At 55.3% G+C, this 12,443-nt stretch overlaps 1 protein-coding gene across 3 annotated transcripts; it reads right to left on the bottom strand.

The window, feature by feature from the left end:
- Positions 1 to 367: 367 nt before the first annotated feature.
- SCAMP5 (secretory carrier membrane protein 5) lies at positions 368 to 8,570 on the bottom strand. Of its 3 annotated transcripts, XM_027802863.2 has the most exons (8): positions 7,464 to 7,604; positions 7,133 to 7,228; positions 6,584 to 6,661; positions 6,150 to 6,278; positions 3,959 to 4,115; positions 3,094 to 3,195; positions 2,760 to 2,877; positions 368 to 2,640 (listed from the first exon to the last, which is right to left on the bottom strand). In XM_027802863.2, exons 3-8 carry the CDS (start codon positions 6,588 to 6,590, stop codon positions 2,446 to 2,448), a joined length of 708 nt encoding a protein of 235 aa, XP_027658664.1. In that variant the 5' UTR covers positions 6,591 to 6,661; positions 7,133 to 7,228; positions 7,464 to 7,604; the 3' UTR covers positions 368 to 2,445. The 3 variants fall into 3 exon arrangements, with proteins under 3 accessions (XP_027658664.1, XP_055572982.1, XP_005437505.1); XM_055717007.1 differs by lacking the exons at positions 7,133 to 7,228; positions 7,464 to 7,604 and adding an exon at positions 8,457 to 8,570; XM_005437448.4 differs by lacking the exon at positions 7,133 to 7,228.
- Between the last annotated feature and the right edge of the window lie 3,873 nt (positions 8,571 to 12,443).

The following is a 12,443-nucleotide window of genomic DNA, read 5'->3' as shown; positions in this document are numbered from 1 at the left end:
GCATCCCTCTGATGTTGTCAGCTACAAATAAGCAGCAAGGCAAGAGGCAGAGGGCTTTGCCTCACCAGCTGCGGGATGTGGAAGGCAATGTGGGACCTCTGTAAAACCCCAAGCAAGCATTCTCTAGTCTGGAGCTGCCTCCTCACCCAGCTGCAGAAACACCCACGCACCAGCTCTCCCACCCTGTGGGCTCCTGTGGGCTCCAGCGGTACTGTCCTTCGATCACAACTGCGGCAGCCCCCACCCAAAGCCGTCACAGATTGGTGTCCTGCCCAGCTTCCACTGGCGGGGCAGGAGGGCTGGAACCACAGGGGCATGTTTCAGTGGTCAGCACTGACACTCACACGTTTAGGAGACACACTGGAGAGGAGGGTTAGATGCTGAAGCAATGTCTGTAAGTTACAGCTTGTTACAGTTATTATTTACGCATCTTATTATAAATGCAAAAGGTGAAGTCACGTAATTCATCATTTCTCAGACATGGATGACAGAGCATGTGATTTGGCATAGTCAGTTTTAGGCTAGCTGTAAATGAATTGCACAATAATTAAACCTGATTAAGTACATAATAGGGTCAGCAAAGGATTACTTTTCTCCTTACATTTTATACATATATATATACACACACACAGACAGGCATTTTATCATTAATTGCATTTTAGTCTTGTCAAGAGACGACTGTCTACTGCAGAATGACTGAAGTGATACCCTTAAAAAGGAAACTATTCTTGGTGTGCTTTGCTGGGAAAGAGAAGTTCCTCCTTGGGGTGATTCTCGTGGCTAGGAGTCACATACAAGCATCACCAGACAGCTAGAGGGATGGGGCGCGAAGGGCTGGGGACTCGCACAGCTCTGGCTAGCTGTGGGCATGAGCGGTGGCACACTAAGCTTGTTGCCTGCAGCAGAGAGGAGATATTTGAGCCAAGGGGCTGGATCAGATTCTGTTTGGGCTGCTTATCTAGGACTTGGAGAGAAAAAATTGGCCTATTTAAAGTGCATTTAGAGTCTGAAAAGCGTCCCTGGGAAGGAGATTTCCCTACTGCTGCCCTGCACTGTCCTGTCAGCTCCCATTTACAAACCAATCTTTTCCAGGGTCTGCTGGTCACCTTCCCCTGCTGCCACAGCCAAAGAGGTGTCAGTCTGAGCTCAGCTGCTCCCCACGAAGGTGCAAGATCATTTATTTAAAGCCCAACATCCCCTAACTGGGCAAGGACTCGGGGCTGACAGGAGCAGGGATTTCTGCACCAGGAAAACCCACGGCCACGTTTCACTGCGGTTTTTAGAAGTGCAAGTGAGCAGGAAACCTTCCCACCAGCCTGGAGGTTTCCTAAAGAGCCTTAAATTAGCTCAAAAGCTAACGGGGACAGATCTTGGCCTCACTATTTACATAGTCAGTGAGACTGGTTGTATGTGCTTGCATACAGAGTGGCAAGATTTGACCTGGAGAATAGGTCCTCTGAGAAACACTGCCAATTTTATAGCTGCTTTTCAAAATAGAAGCCTTAAAAAAAAAAAAACAAAAAACACCAGACTCAGGATGCAGAATCTGGAACCGGATGGTTGTATCCACAGGGAAACCCTGTCCTTGCTCCCCAACACATGCACACGCACGCGCACACACACACAGTGCACCGGGGCTCCTGCCCACGGCCACGCACAAATACTGGTCTTCCACGTCAAAATGTAAACTACTCATTTACAATACCACACACTGAGAGAAGTTGTAGATCCTGAGCCAGGGTGTAGATTAGGAATCTCTTGGCTTCCAGCATTATCAACAGCAGCACTGAGGGTTTCTTTCCCTCCCGCCTGCCCCCCCCCCCTTATCTTTTTTTTTAAAACGCTAAATCAGCCAGCCACCTGCTAGTTAAAAAGCAAAAGAAAAGGGAGAATTCCCAGGACTGCTTGCCCTTGTTGAGACAGTGGCAAGTGGCTGGACACTACCAACTGAAAGAGAAAACTCACGCATGTCGTAAACCTGTGGTTTACTGTGGTTCACGGCTTATTCCAAGAGGGGAGATGGGTGCTGGTTGCTATTTTTCTCTTTCCCTTTTGGGGATGGGGGTGTGGGGGTGCTTTTGGCTGATGTAGTTCTAACATACACCTATCACCACAGTAATTAAAAAACCACCACCGTACACTGTTTCACAGGGAAAAAGAAGACACGTGAATGTACACTTACTACCACGCACAACAAGAGCCCTGCAGGTCAACTCATGGCCTCTTCAAAATGAAAAATAAAGGAGAAAAATAAAAGAGCTCAAGACAATAATGGAGGATGGGGGGGGAAAAAAATCCAAAATGATCTCGTTACAAAGAATGGGAAAAGAACTGTTATGGTACACTCCGACTTTCTGAAATAGCTGCAGAAACTCGGCCCAGCCTTCTTCCTCCTCCTCCTCCCTTCCCCCCCAGATCTTTCGCCAGAGGACAAAGACCTGCTGCTCACATCTCGTTGGAGTAGGTGTAGTTTGGGGTGGCCGAGTACTGCGTCTCGTGCTGCATCATGGCCCCCTGCGCCGCCCCCATGGCCGCGTTCTGTGCTGCCTGCTGGACGTGGGGGTTCTTCCATGCCCCCGTGGTCCACTCCTCCTGAGCTTTGCTGAAGCTCCCACCACTCCCCCGGTAAAACTTATGCACCTGTAGCAGGTTGGAAAGAGAAAATCCAGAGGCACTGAGCAACTGCAGCTCACACTGACCGTCCAGGGTAGCAGCGAGGGCTCCCTGAAGCAACGCAGCACCCCTCTCTCCCCCTGTACCATAGTGAGAGCGATGAAGGAGAAGACTGCCATCCCTGTGAACAGGACGGTGGGGATCAGCATCACCACGGCTGACCCCACATTGGTCCCAAAGAAGGAAATCGCTGCAATCCAGCCACTGCAAGGAGATCAAAACAACCATTCAGCAGCTTGGGGGCTTTCCCGGCTGGCTCTGCACACCGCAGCCTGCCAGCATCCCTCCCAGCTCCTCAAACCATCTTCCCCAAGGTGAGAAGCTACTAAAGCACTGAGGACTTTAAAACACCCAGAGGCCACAGCACCGGCACAATGGTGATTGTCCCTGCACCCAACACAAGAGCAGCATCTTTCTTACCAGACACCCCAGCCAGGGATTCCCACCGCCTGGATAATGCTGATCACCAGCTGGGCCATGAAGGTGAAGAAGAAGGCCATGAAGCTGAAGGAACTGTCTGTCCTGCAAAAGAACGCTCAGTCACTCCGTACCTCTCCACCCCTGCTGCTCTGCAAGGGAAAGGAGATGCTCCCACATCTCGGACTCTTTCAGGGCAGAAGTGGCTGTGGTTTAGTGAGAGGGTGGTGAGAAGCGGAGCTGCCTGCAGACAGCAGGCATCAGAGAAAAACTAAAGGCAAGGGAGAAACTGCGGGAGGCTGAAGGTAGTGAAGGGGCACCTGGGAAAGCCACGGGGCATCAGACCCTCCCCATGGCTCAGCCAGCTCTGCGCATCAGGCGAGAGGGCATCTGTGTTCGGACACAGCTCTCAGCTCATGCTACCCTACCATGAAACTCAACTGTCCCCCACCGCGAATAAATATGTCCCCAGTTTTCTAGATCTGGGGACACTGCACTGGGGAGTGACCTCAGCAGCACGGATAATCCATACAAGCACCTCGAGGACTTGTGGAAAAATACAAAAGAAGCCTCAAGGATGGGCAGGAAGGGAGGGAAAGGTGGCACCCCCATTGCATCCTCACCGATCCCCCCAACGCTGCACAGAGGCTCACGTAGGGCGTCTTTGTATCACATGGTTGGGGCTTTGGCCCTCAGGAAATTCCAAATTCTTGCTTTGAAGGTTAGAAAGTTAAAGGGCTAGATGGAAAGAGCGGAAATTCCCCCAAATATTCAGGCAGTGCCCCAAGCTAAGCACTAACCATTTAGGGGAAAAAAAAAAACCCAAACCAAAAAACATGAGAAGCCAGGCTCAGGTGTGACCACTTACTTGAAAGCTTTGTAAATAGGTCTAAACCAGCAGACATAGGAGCAGGGCGTAAAGAGAATGAGCCAGAGAATTGCCAGTCCAAAATTAACAGCTCCACCGCCTCCAATCAGCCATGCGAGGCAGCCAACGAGATTCACCGCCAAGGTGATGCTGTTCACTGCAAACACACACACACACACAGAGGGAGCAGAGTAGCGTGTACGCAAGGACGTCAGTGCAATATGAGACCCCAACCCCAGGGATGCCCATGCGGGGCTGACCTCCAGCGGGTTTGGCCAGCAGTGTGTTACCCTAGCCAGAATGCCCTTAAGCCGGCTGAGTCTGGAGAGCGTCGCCAGGCTGGCTCAGCCAAAGGAGGTCTAACCTCAGCTGAGGAGCAAGAGGAAAAAAAAATAAAAATATATCACTCAGAGTTGTAATGTCTTAAGCAGGTCCAGGGCTCATGGGGCTCTGAGGACAGGGAAGAGCCACATCCTCCTGCTAGCAGCAAGCCGGGGCACATTTCCACCAACAGAAGAAAACTGGAGGAATCAAAGTGAAGCTTCCTCACTTGTCTCCAGCTACAGTTTTGCAGAAGGAGCTTGTGCTAGTGCTCCCCGAGCATCACTGAGAGCTGAAGTCCTGAACTCCTGGCCCCCGCCTCGCCAGTTCAGGGGGGTGCATGTTTGTTTCTCCCACCCCTGCTTGGGGTTACACAATACAAGGGCTATTACTATGAAGCCCAGCTTAGCAGACACAGGACAAAGCAGAGGAGGCTCATCTGCATTCTGACGCCTCTGATTTTTGAGAATGATTCATTATTTCAACGAGAATTAAAACCCTCCCACCACTGCCTGCAAGAGAGCTGCAGCTGGCAAGAAAGACAGCTCAGTCGGCTGGGCTGACCGGGCACTCGCTGCTCCCGGAGCCCCCAAGGACATGAGGGAACTTTTCAGCCTCGCGTGTGGCTGGGTGTTTGCGGGGGAGCTGGGGAGAAAACAATCCAGAGAGGAGCTCCAGAGACAGAAACCAAGACACAGGCGACTGGCTCAGAGCGCTGGTGCTTGTGCTGTGGGAGAGGCTGGAGCAAGAACTGAGCTCTATTAAATTAAGAGCGAGAACAGCCAGATGGGGATGGGGAGGGAGTTGAACAGCCCCAAGACAGCTTCCCCAGGGAAGCATAGTTTTATTTTCTTCCCCTTTCATAGGCAAGCTATGCTAACCCTCCTGACACGATGGGGGAAGTTACCCCAGGGTCACCTTCCCAATGGGACGCAGCCCCCAAAAGCCGGAGCGAGGCACCACCCCAGGGGTGCCAGCCTGGTGCTGTGCTGAGAGCAGAAGCACCCGACCTCTCTGCTGTCAGCTCAGCTCGTAACCTGCCTCCGAAGTACAAGGCACTCCCTGGGCACTGATGCTCCCAGCGTTCAGGGAAAACACCTATTAAGGAACTAAGTTCTTCTAAAAAGAAATAAAACGGTGCCAGCTTGCCCTGAACCACGCACATTTCCACGTATGGCAGGGTGTGATCTGTCCCTCTGGCTCTTCTCCCCACCTGGGGCTGGTAAGGAAGAGAGATCCAGGCTAGTTTTAAGAGTTAGAAGATGGCAACAGCCCTGTTAGCACAGCACGGCACACAGAGGCATGCAAGAGGAACAGGCAGGACCTTTGAGGGAAGCCTTGGGCTCCCACATTTTGGGGAGCAGGCACACCAGCCCTCCAGTCCAAGCAGCATCTTGGCCTTGGGCCGCTGCCGAAGGACTTGCAAGGAGCTTGGGGTGGCAGAGAAAGCCCTTCCCCTGCCCAGCCACCAAACAAAGCCAGCGGAAGGTTGGCACCTCTCCTCTCCTGGGGCACAAGGCCAGCAGCTGAGCGAGATGGAGAGGGGAGTAAATCCTTTCGGAGGAGGAGGAGGTGCGGGTTCAGAGCTGTCTCCTCGCAGTGGACTCCAGTGGGATGTCAGGGTCACCACCGATGGCCCTTGGACACTAAGCCAGCTCCAGCCTCCTGGAGCTGGTAGGGCTGAAACCCAAGGGATGCTGCAGCCCATGTCCCATGCCTGAGGAGTTTGAACAGGAGACACCAAGGCCTGGAGGGGCAGAAGGACTTCCTCTGATCTTGCTCTGCTCTTTCAGCCCATGACTTCCAGAGCAGCTGCCTTCAGAGAGGCGAATGCAAACCTGCCCCAGCCCTTCCCCGCCCAGCGACTCACGCATCCAGAGGTAGTAAAGCCGTTTGGCCATGGTACGGTGCTGCGGTGGGATCTCCGCATCGAAGTCCTGGTAGAAACATGGCTTCAAGGGGATGAACTTCGGCAGGGGAGGGAAGTTGTTCACTTTTTCTGCAATAAAAAGTTTCACCAGCATTGGGCACTGCACAGAGCTGCACATAGGTCAAGAGGCTTCCTAATTATTCTTGTTCAGCCCCAGGAATTGAGTTTCATGCAGGAATTAAGGATTTCCCCTTGTTACCACCACCAACCCACAGAAAAGCATCAAGACAAATTTAGCCCCCACTGGCCACATGGATCCTGCAAGTGTGGACACCTGCAACCCCACTGGGGACTAATAATGTGATATTATGGCCAGTAACATCCCAGATGGGCTTCAGAGGCAAGGAGCAGCCCCACCATGGACCCCCCAATACCTGCCATGCCGGCACACGCTCAGCCTTTCCGTTCCGCAGGAAAAGTAGGGGGGAAAAAACCCAGCAGCTTTATCAAAGCTGGAGGAAAACAAGAGAAAAAGTGATACGAAGTGGTCAGGTACCTCCCTGAAGAGCCTTCACCTTCCTCCCCACTCCAAAATAGTTCAAGGACAGTGCTATAAGAAAGCAGTTTGCTTTATTTACATGGACGCTCTACACTATTCACACATCCAGGCTTACCGCTGGCACCTGGCTGGTAGCAGAATAAATCCCAGCTCCTACGGCCCGAGGCTTATGCACCAGTTAAGGCAGAAGATTAAGAGAAGATCCAGTGATGTGAGGCAGAGCACGGGCTTAGCCTCCCACTCCCAACTGACCTACATCCAGCCCCAGAAGAGGGACCAGGCTGGATGGCAGGGGAAGGGACATGGCCCCCTGAGCAATGGGGCAGCTGTGGACAGTTTGAAATCCTCAGGTTTATTACCTGTCCCAAAACTTTTTTTTTTTTTCATTTTTGTTTTTGCAAAGAGCTCCAGCACAGGGAACTACCTGGCTGCATCCTGATGGCATCGCAGCTCCCATCTCTGCAAGCCTAAGCCAGAAACCAGGCCAAAAGGGAGCAGGGAAATTGGCTGAAAATATCAGCTGGAAAAAAAAATAATCAGTTGTGATTGTCACTAATGAGTCACCTGAGTGCTGGCTTAATGATTAGTCACATCACTTGGCACCTTGCAGGTGGGAGAGGTGGGGAGCTTAGCATCCCAGGACAGTCCCAGACCATGCCATACTCATGCAGTGAAAATTAAGCAAAATTAAAGCAAAAATTAAGAGCTGAAGTTTTAAATATAAGCGTGAAGACAGCCACTCTGCATATCCTCACCTGCCTGCTAGCTCTGCCTCCAGGTTTTGCCCTCTCCCAGGCAACCTCGGGCAGAGGAATGGCAGCAGCAAACGTGTCTCTCATGATGGGGGTCCCAGGGGTCAACGCTTTGGGCTTTCCGGAGGGTTTGAGGGTCCCTGCCTGGGCAAAACCATCACCCAACGCCAGACACCGGCCAGGCAAAGCAGACTCGCGTGGCTCACCGGCATACCGTCTCCCAACATCCGACGGCAGCCCACGGATGACTCCATCCCCTGGGCGCTATAAATACGAGCCGCCTGCCTGCGCGGTGACGTCTCGCGGCAGGGCTGGGTGACACGGCCCCCGCACATGTGCCGGGAGCGGGGACATGCGGCCGGGTGTGCCCCCCGGCACGACACCTGCTCCGGCACTGCAGCACCTTGGCCAAAACAAAGGGGGCTGGCCAAGCTGGGGGGGCTGCCGCAGAACTGGGGGAGGGCTGCTGTCCGAGGGGGGCTTTTACAATATGGGGAGGGCTTGCGAACCGGGGGGGTGGGGGGGTGGGGGGGGCTACTGCAATGCAATGGGGGGGACGGTAACCCCGAGGGGAAACCCCAGCACCCTCTCCGTGCCTGGGGTGCCAGCCCCCCGCGTGCTGCTCGGGGGTGGTGGGGAGGGCAAGCAGGGCTCGGCCGCGGCGCCCATCGCCCCCCGGGGGTTTCCACGGGCCAAGGGCTCCGTGCCCCACGCACGCCTCCCGTCCCCCCCCGCCCCGAAACCGGGCGCGGGCCTCCCGCAGCTGCCTGGCGAGGGGACAACGGCGGCCCGCCTCACGCCCGGTCCCCGCGGGCAGGGATCGGCACCCACGCGGGTGCGGGCAGCCCCGGGGGCGCCTCCACGTCGCGCAGCTCCCCCCCCAACGCGTGGGGTGCAGACCGGGGGTCGGTGCAGAAGGCGGTCGTCCCCCTCGGGGGCAGCATCCGCCCGCCCCCCCCACCCCGAGGCAGCCCGCCCCCCGGCCCCGGGGCTCACCCGCCTGGCGTGGCGTGACCCGACCCGTCCCGCGGCGGGTGGCGGCGGCCGCCCGCCCGCCTGGCGCTGCTCCTGCCGCAGCGGCCGCGATCTCGCGAGACTGCGGCGCCGCCGCCGGCCCCACTATGGGCAGCCCCGAGATCTCGCGAGAACAGCCTCTGCCGCTGTCCAGGGTCCTGCTGCCGCCGGCGGGGAGGGGCGGGGCCGCCGAAAGGGGGCGGGGCTCCTATAGGGTTGGGGGGCTCTATGGGTGGGAAGGGCTCTATTGAGGGGGGGGAGCTCAACGGAGCAGGGGTACAGTAATCCCTCCGTGGGGCAGACCCTCTATTGAGCATGGGTATGGGAAGCTCCACGTGGATAGGAGGAGAGCCTCTATGGGGCAGGGGAGACCCTCTATGGGGCAGGGGCTCTGGGGGACAGAGCAGGCAGGGGTCAGTGCAGGCTGCCTGTACCCAGGAGGCTAAGTCTGAGCCTGCAGGTCCCACCAGCAGGACCAAATTTAGGGCACCCCATGTCCACACCCTGCTGTGCTCCTGGCCGGGTTCCTGCAGAGCCAGTATCTGCCCACAGTGCCCTGCTCTGTGTCACTGCTGTCGCACTGTCCCCGCAGAATTACACAATGCTTTGGGACTACTACTACTTTTTAAGTCACCTTACTCACCCTTTAGCCAAGCACAACAGAGCTGCAGCAGCAGTAATGGGCACACGCAGCTCACACATGTCTATGCATGCCTGGGGGCTTTGTAGCCCGTGCCCTGCAAAGCCCACTGGAGCCGTGCTCACAGGTGGCTGTTAGCCATCGCCTGCAAGCAGCATCAGGGAAGTTGGTATTTTAATGAGAAAACAGTCTAAAAAACCCCCAGGCGCTGCAGCAAGTGTGCTGGCAATACAACGGGAGCCATTTCTCCCTCTGGGTTGCCACCAGTCCTGCTGCCAGGGCTGCTGGAGGAGCTGCTGTGCTGCTGTTGTTCCCTCTCTCAGCCCAGCCGTGCAGCTGCAGGGCTGCTCGCTGGAATGTCAAAAATCCCACATCACTGCTTCCAAGAGCAGGAAGTTTCCCGCTGTCCAAGACAGGCCTGAAGCCACTGTCCCCACCACCCTGCCTGGGTTCCCATGGTGGTCTGCCTCACACCCAGTGCTGCTTCGGGCAGTAATTAATTAATGGCCCACACGAAGGGCAGAAGATATCTTGATTGTTTTTGTCAGCAATGCCAAGGCTGGGATGCAAAGGGCAGGGGAAGGGACTGGATTAACTCACAGGTGGGCTAGAACAGGGACAAAAAGCTCCTAAAGCGGACATAAATCCCATATCAGCCTGAGAACTCCAACCAACATGAGGAGGACTCTAAGCAGGGTCCCTTGTCCTCAGTGTCATCACAAGGAGCCCTGTGCAAATCGCTTGGGCCTCCTGCCTCGGTGGTTGTGAGCATGTCGGTGCAGTGTCATGGAAACAACTTTATTTGACAATTAAATCACCCTCCCTTCCCAGGGTCCAACCTCCAGCATCGGCATACGGTCATGCTTTATCGGGCATGGAGGAGAGCATCCCACTGTGGGAATGTGTGCAGGGCAGGGAAGCAGCTAAATCTCTTTTTACACCAGTGAGCCCTGGTCACCAAACACCCTTGGCAGATGAACAGCATCGCTCTGTGGGAACGCTAGGAAGGAAACCTGGCAGAAACAGGGAAAATGCCCATTTCACAGATGGTAAAATAGAGGGAAGCAGGAAAAATAGCATGCCACACACGACCCCATATCTGGGGACCCAGCTGTCCACTCTAAGCACCCTCTGGGTCTTGGACCTGGAGTTGTTGTCCCCTGCAGAGAGTGGGACCCCTGTGCATCCAGCTCCATCCCCTGCATGACAGCAGCAGAGCAAGGGGAAGAACATGAAGAGCAAGGGGGGAAGGGGACAGACATGGCTGTGGATCCCCACTCTTGCCAAGCACCACTGCTCACCCATGTGCGAGACCTCACGGGGGTGCTCTGAGACTTGGAGTGCTGTGCCAGCTCTGCCTCACTGCCCTGCCTGCAGGCACTGAGCACCCCGGGGATCTGGGGCTGGCCACAGCGCCCACCCCCACTCCCTGGGGAAGATGCCTTTGCAGACTCAGCTCAGTCCCAATTTTACCACAGATGGGCCACAAGATCCCTCCCCTGGGCCCAGGACCACAGGGACTTCTTTGCGTCCCTTATTTCACATCTCATGAGCTTTCTCTCAGCCAGATTTGCTCCCAACCTGCTTCTTTGCCTGCCTCAGCTCCCCCAGCACCTTCCCATCTCACTGAGGCTTTGAGGATGGCCAACCGCAGAGCTGCCCCACCACCACATTTCCATCTGCCTGCAGGCTTTACAAGAAGAGATATTCAGAAATGAAATGGATGTGTGCTCCCCTTGCTCGTCAGGACGGCCAGGGAGCCAAGCAGATGCCAGGGCAGGGTAAGAACCTCACTGCCCATGCTGCACTACATAAGCAGGGCAGGCTGGGCAGGTTCAACCAAAAGTCCACGTCGACCAGCAAGTTCCCAGCGAACAAACAGCTTCAAAGGCAAGCCATGAAGTCAATTTACAGGTCGGGTCTAGGGGTCAGCCCATGGGTTGGAGTCCAGACCAGCAGAGATCAGACATAAGGACAGCTACAACTGACCTAGAGACCAGCTACATCATAGCTCAGACTGGGACTGAGTTGAGCTGAAACAGAGTTCCTGCACCATGGGCAGGGTGTGGGTGTGGGGTCCCAGGTGGGACTGGTCAGGACCATTAGGGTTTATTAAGCCCTCAGGGCCCTTATGATGTCCCTATGCTTGCTGTGCTGGAGCTTTGCAAAGGAACTTCTTTTACTGCCTGCCCCACTCAAAACGAGGATTGTCTGTTATTTTCTGTTTATGGTAAGAGCAAGGGACTTCCCTTGCTGGCTCACTTAGCAGGGAGCTGGTGCTACCAAAGGATACTCCTAGTGTTCCTCTAGCATCTCAAGACAGCCCCTGCAGGCCGGGCAGCTGGAGGTTGCATCATCTGGAGGCTGATCCTGGGAAGCAGTGGCCCCTGGACCTTAGTTAAGATCAGAGCAGGGGATCCCTGCAGCTGTGGCACGCTGGGGGTCCATCTGCGTACACCCCCCGACCCTGTCCTGGGGCTGCAATCAGCTTGGGCATCAGCCTGCTGCCAAGTGCAATGTGATGAGCACCTGAGACCTGAGCCGGGGCCGATGTGACGCAGAGATGGAGAGTGGCGCTGAGACTTTCCTTGTATCAGATGCTTTGACTTTCCGACCCACTCCCATGCAGGGCCGCCTTGGATGACAGAAAATACAGAGAGGGCAGGTGGAGGACAGGGGCTCAGGTTACTGCTCCTGTCCAGCTGCCCTCCTGTCTATTAAGAATATGTTTCTGGGCTTTTTCCCCGCTTTTCCAGGCTTGGCTAGGGCTGTTGTCAGCTCTGGCTCCATGCCATTCCCTGCAGCCCTCTCCATCCCCACCACTGCCAGCCCTCCCCTCTCGGCTCCCCTTCCAAACTTACACCTCCTGTGGGGTCAGAGCCAGGCAAGAGGGTCCTGCAGGGAAGGGGGACACACCCCCCCCCCCCCCCAGCCCTGTAGGGTGCTGGCAGCCCATAGCACTGGGATGTGGGATGCTCAGAGAGAAACCATAGTGGGGAAAAGGGGGAAGAAACCTGTCCCTGGGTCCCACTGTGACTGGAGTGGATGCTCAGGACAGACAGACAATACGCAGGGTGTAATTGCTTTGTTCTTATTTCTTTTCCTTTCCTGCCTTTACCATTTACCTCTTCTCCATTTTAAATGACTCCCCATCTTTCCCAATGTTTTTTTTAACCAGTCCCCCCCAGGCTAGGGCTGTCTGTGCCTTTGTCCCCCCATTCTCACTCTCCATCCTCTCCCATCCTGTTGTTTGCTGCGGCTGAGCTCATTTCAGCTATTCCTTCACTTGGAATAACCGATCCACTCTGTTGTCCTCCAACAAATAAGCT

This window comes from Falco cherrug, chromosome 7 (assembly GCF_023634085.1).
Source record: "Falco cherrug isolate bFalChe1 chromosome 7, bFalChe1.pri, whole genome shotgun sequence".
Taxonomy (NCBI): domain Eukaryota; kingdom Metazoa; phylum Chordata; class Aves; order Falconiformes; family Falconidae; genus Falco; species Falco cherrug.
This window is presented reverse-complemented; position numbering and strand designations above follow the sequence as displayed.

Bases quoted from the DNA above. Each gene is read 5' to 3' on its own strand.
- SCAMP5 (XM_055717007.1), bottom strand. The intron at 2,878-3,093 runs GTAAGAAAGATG...ATCTCCTTGCAG, and splicing joins ATCCCTGGCTGGGGTGTCTG to TGGCTGGATTGCAGCGATTT. The intron at 2,641-2,759 runs GTACAGGGGGAG...AACCTGCTACAG, and splicing joins CCTTCATCGCTCTCACTATG to GTGCATAAGTTTTACCGGGG.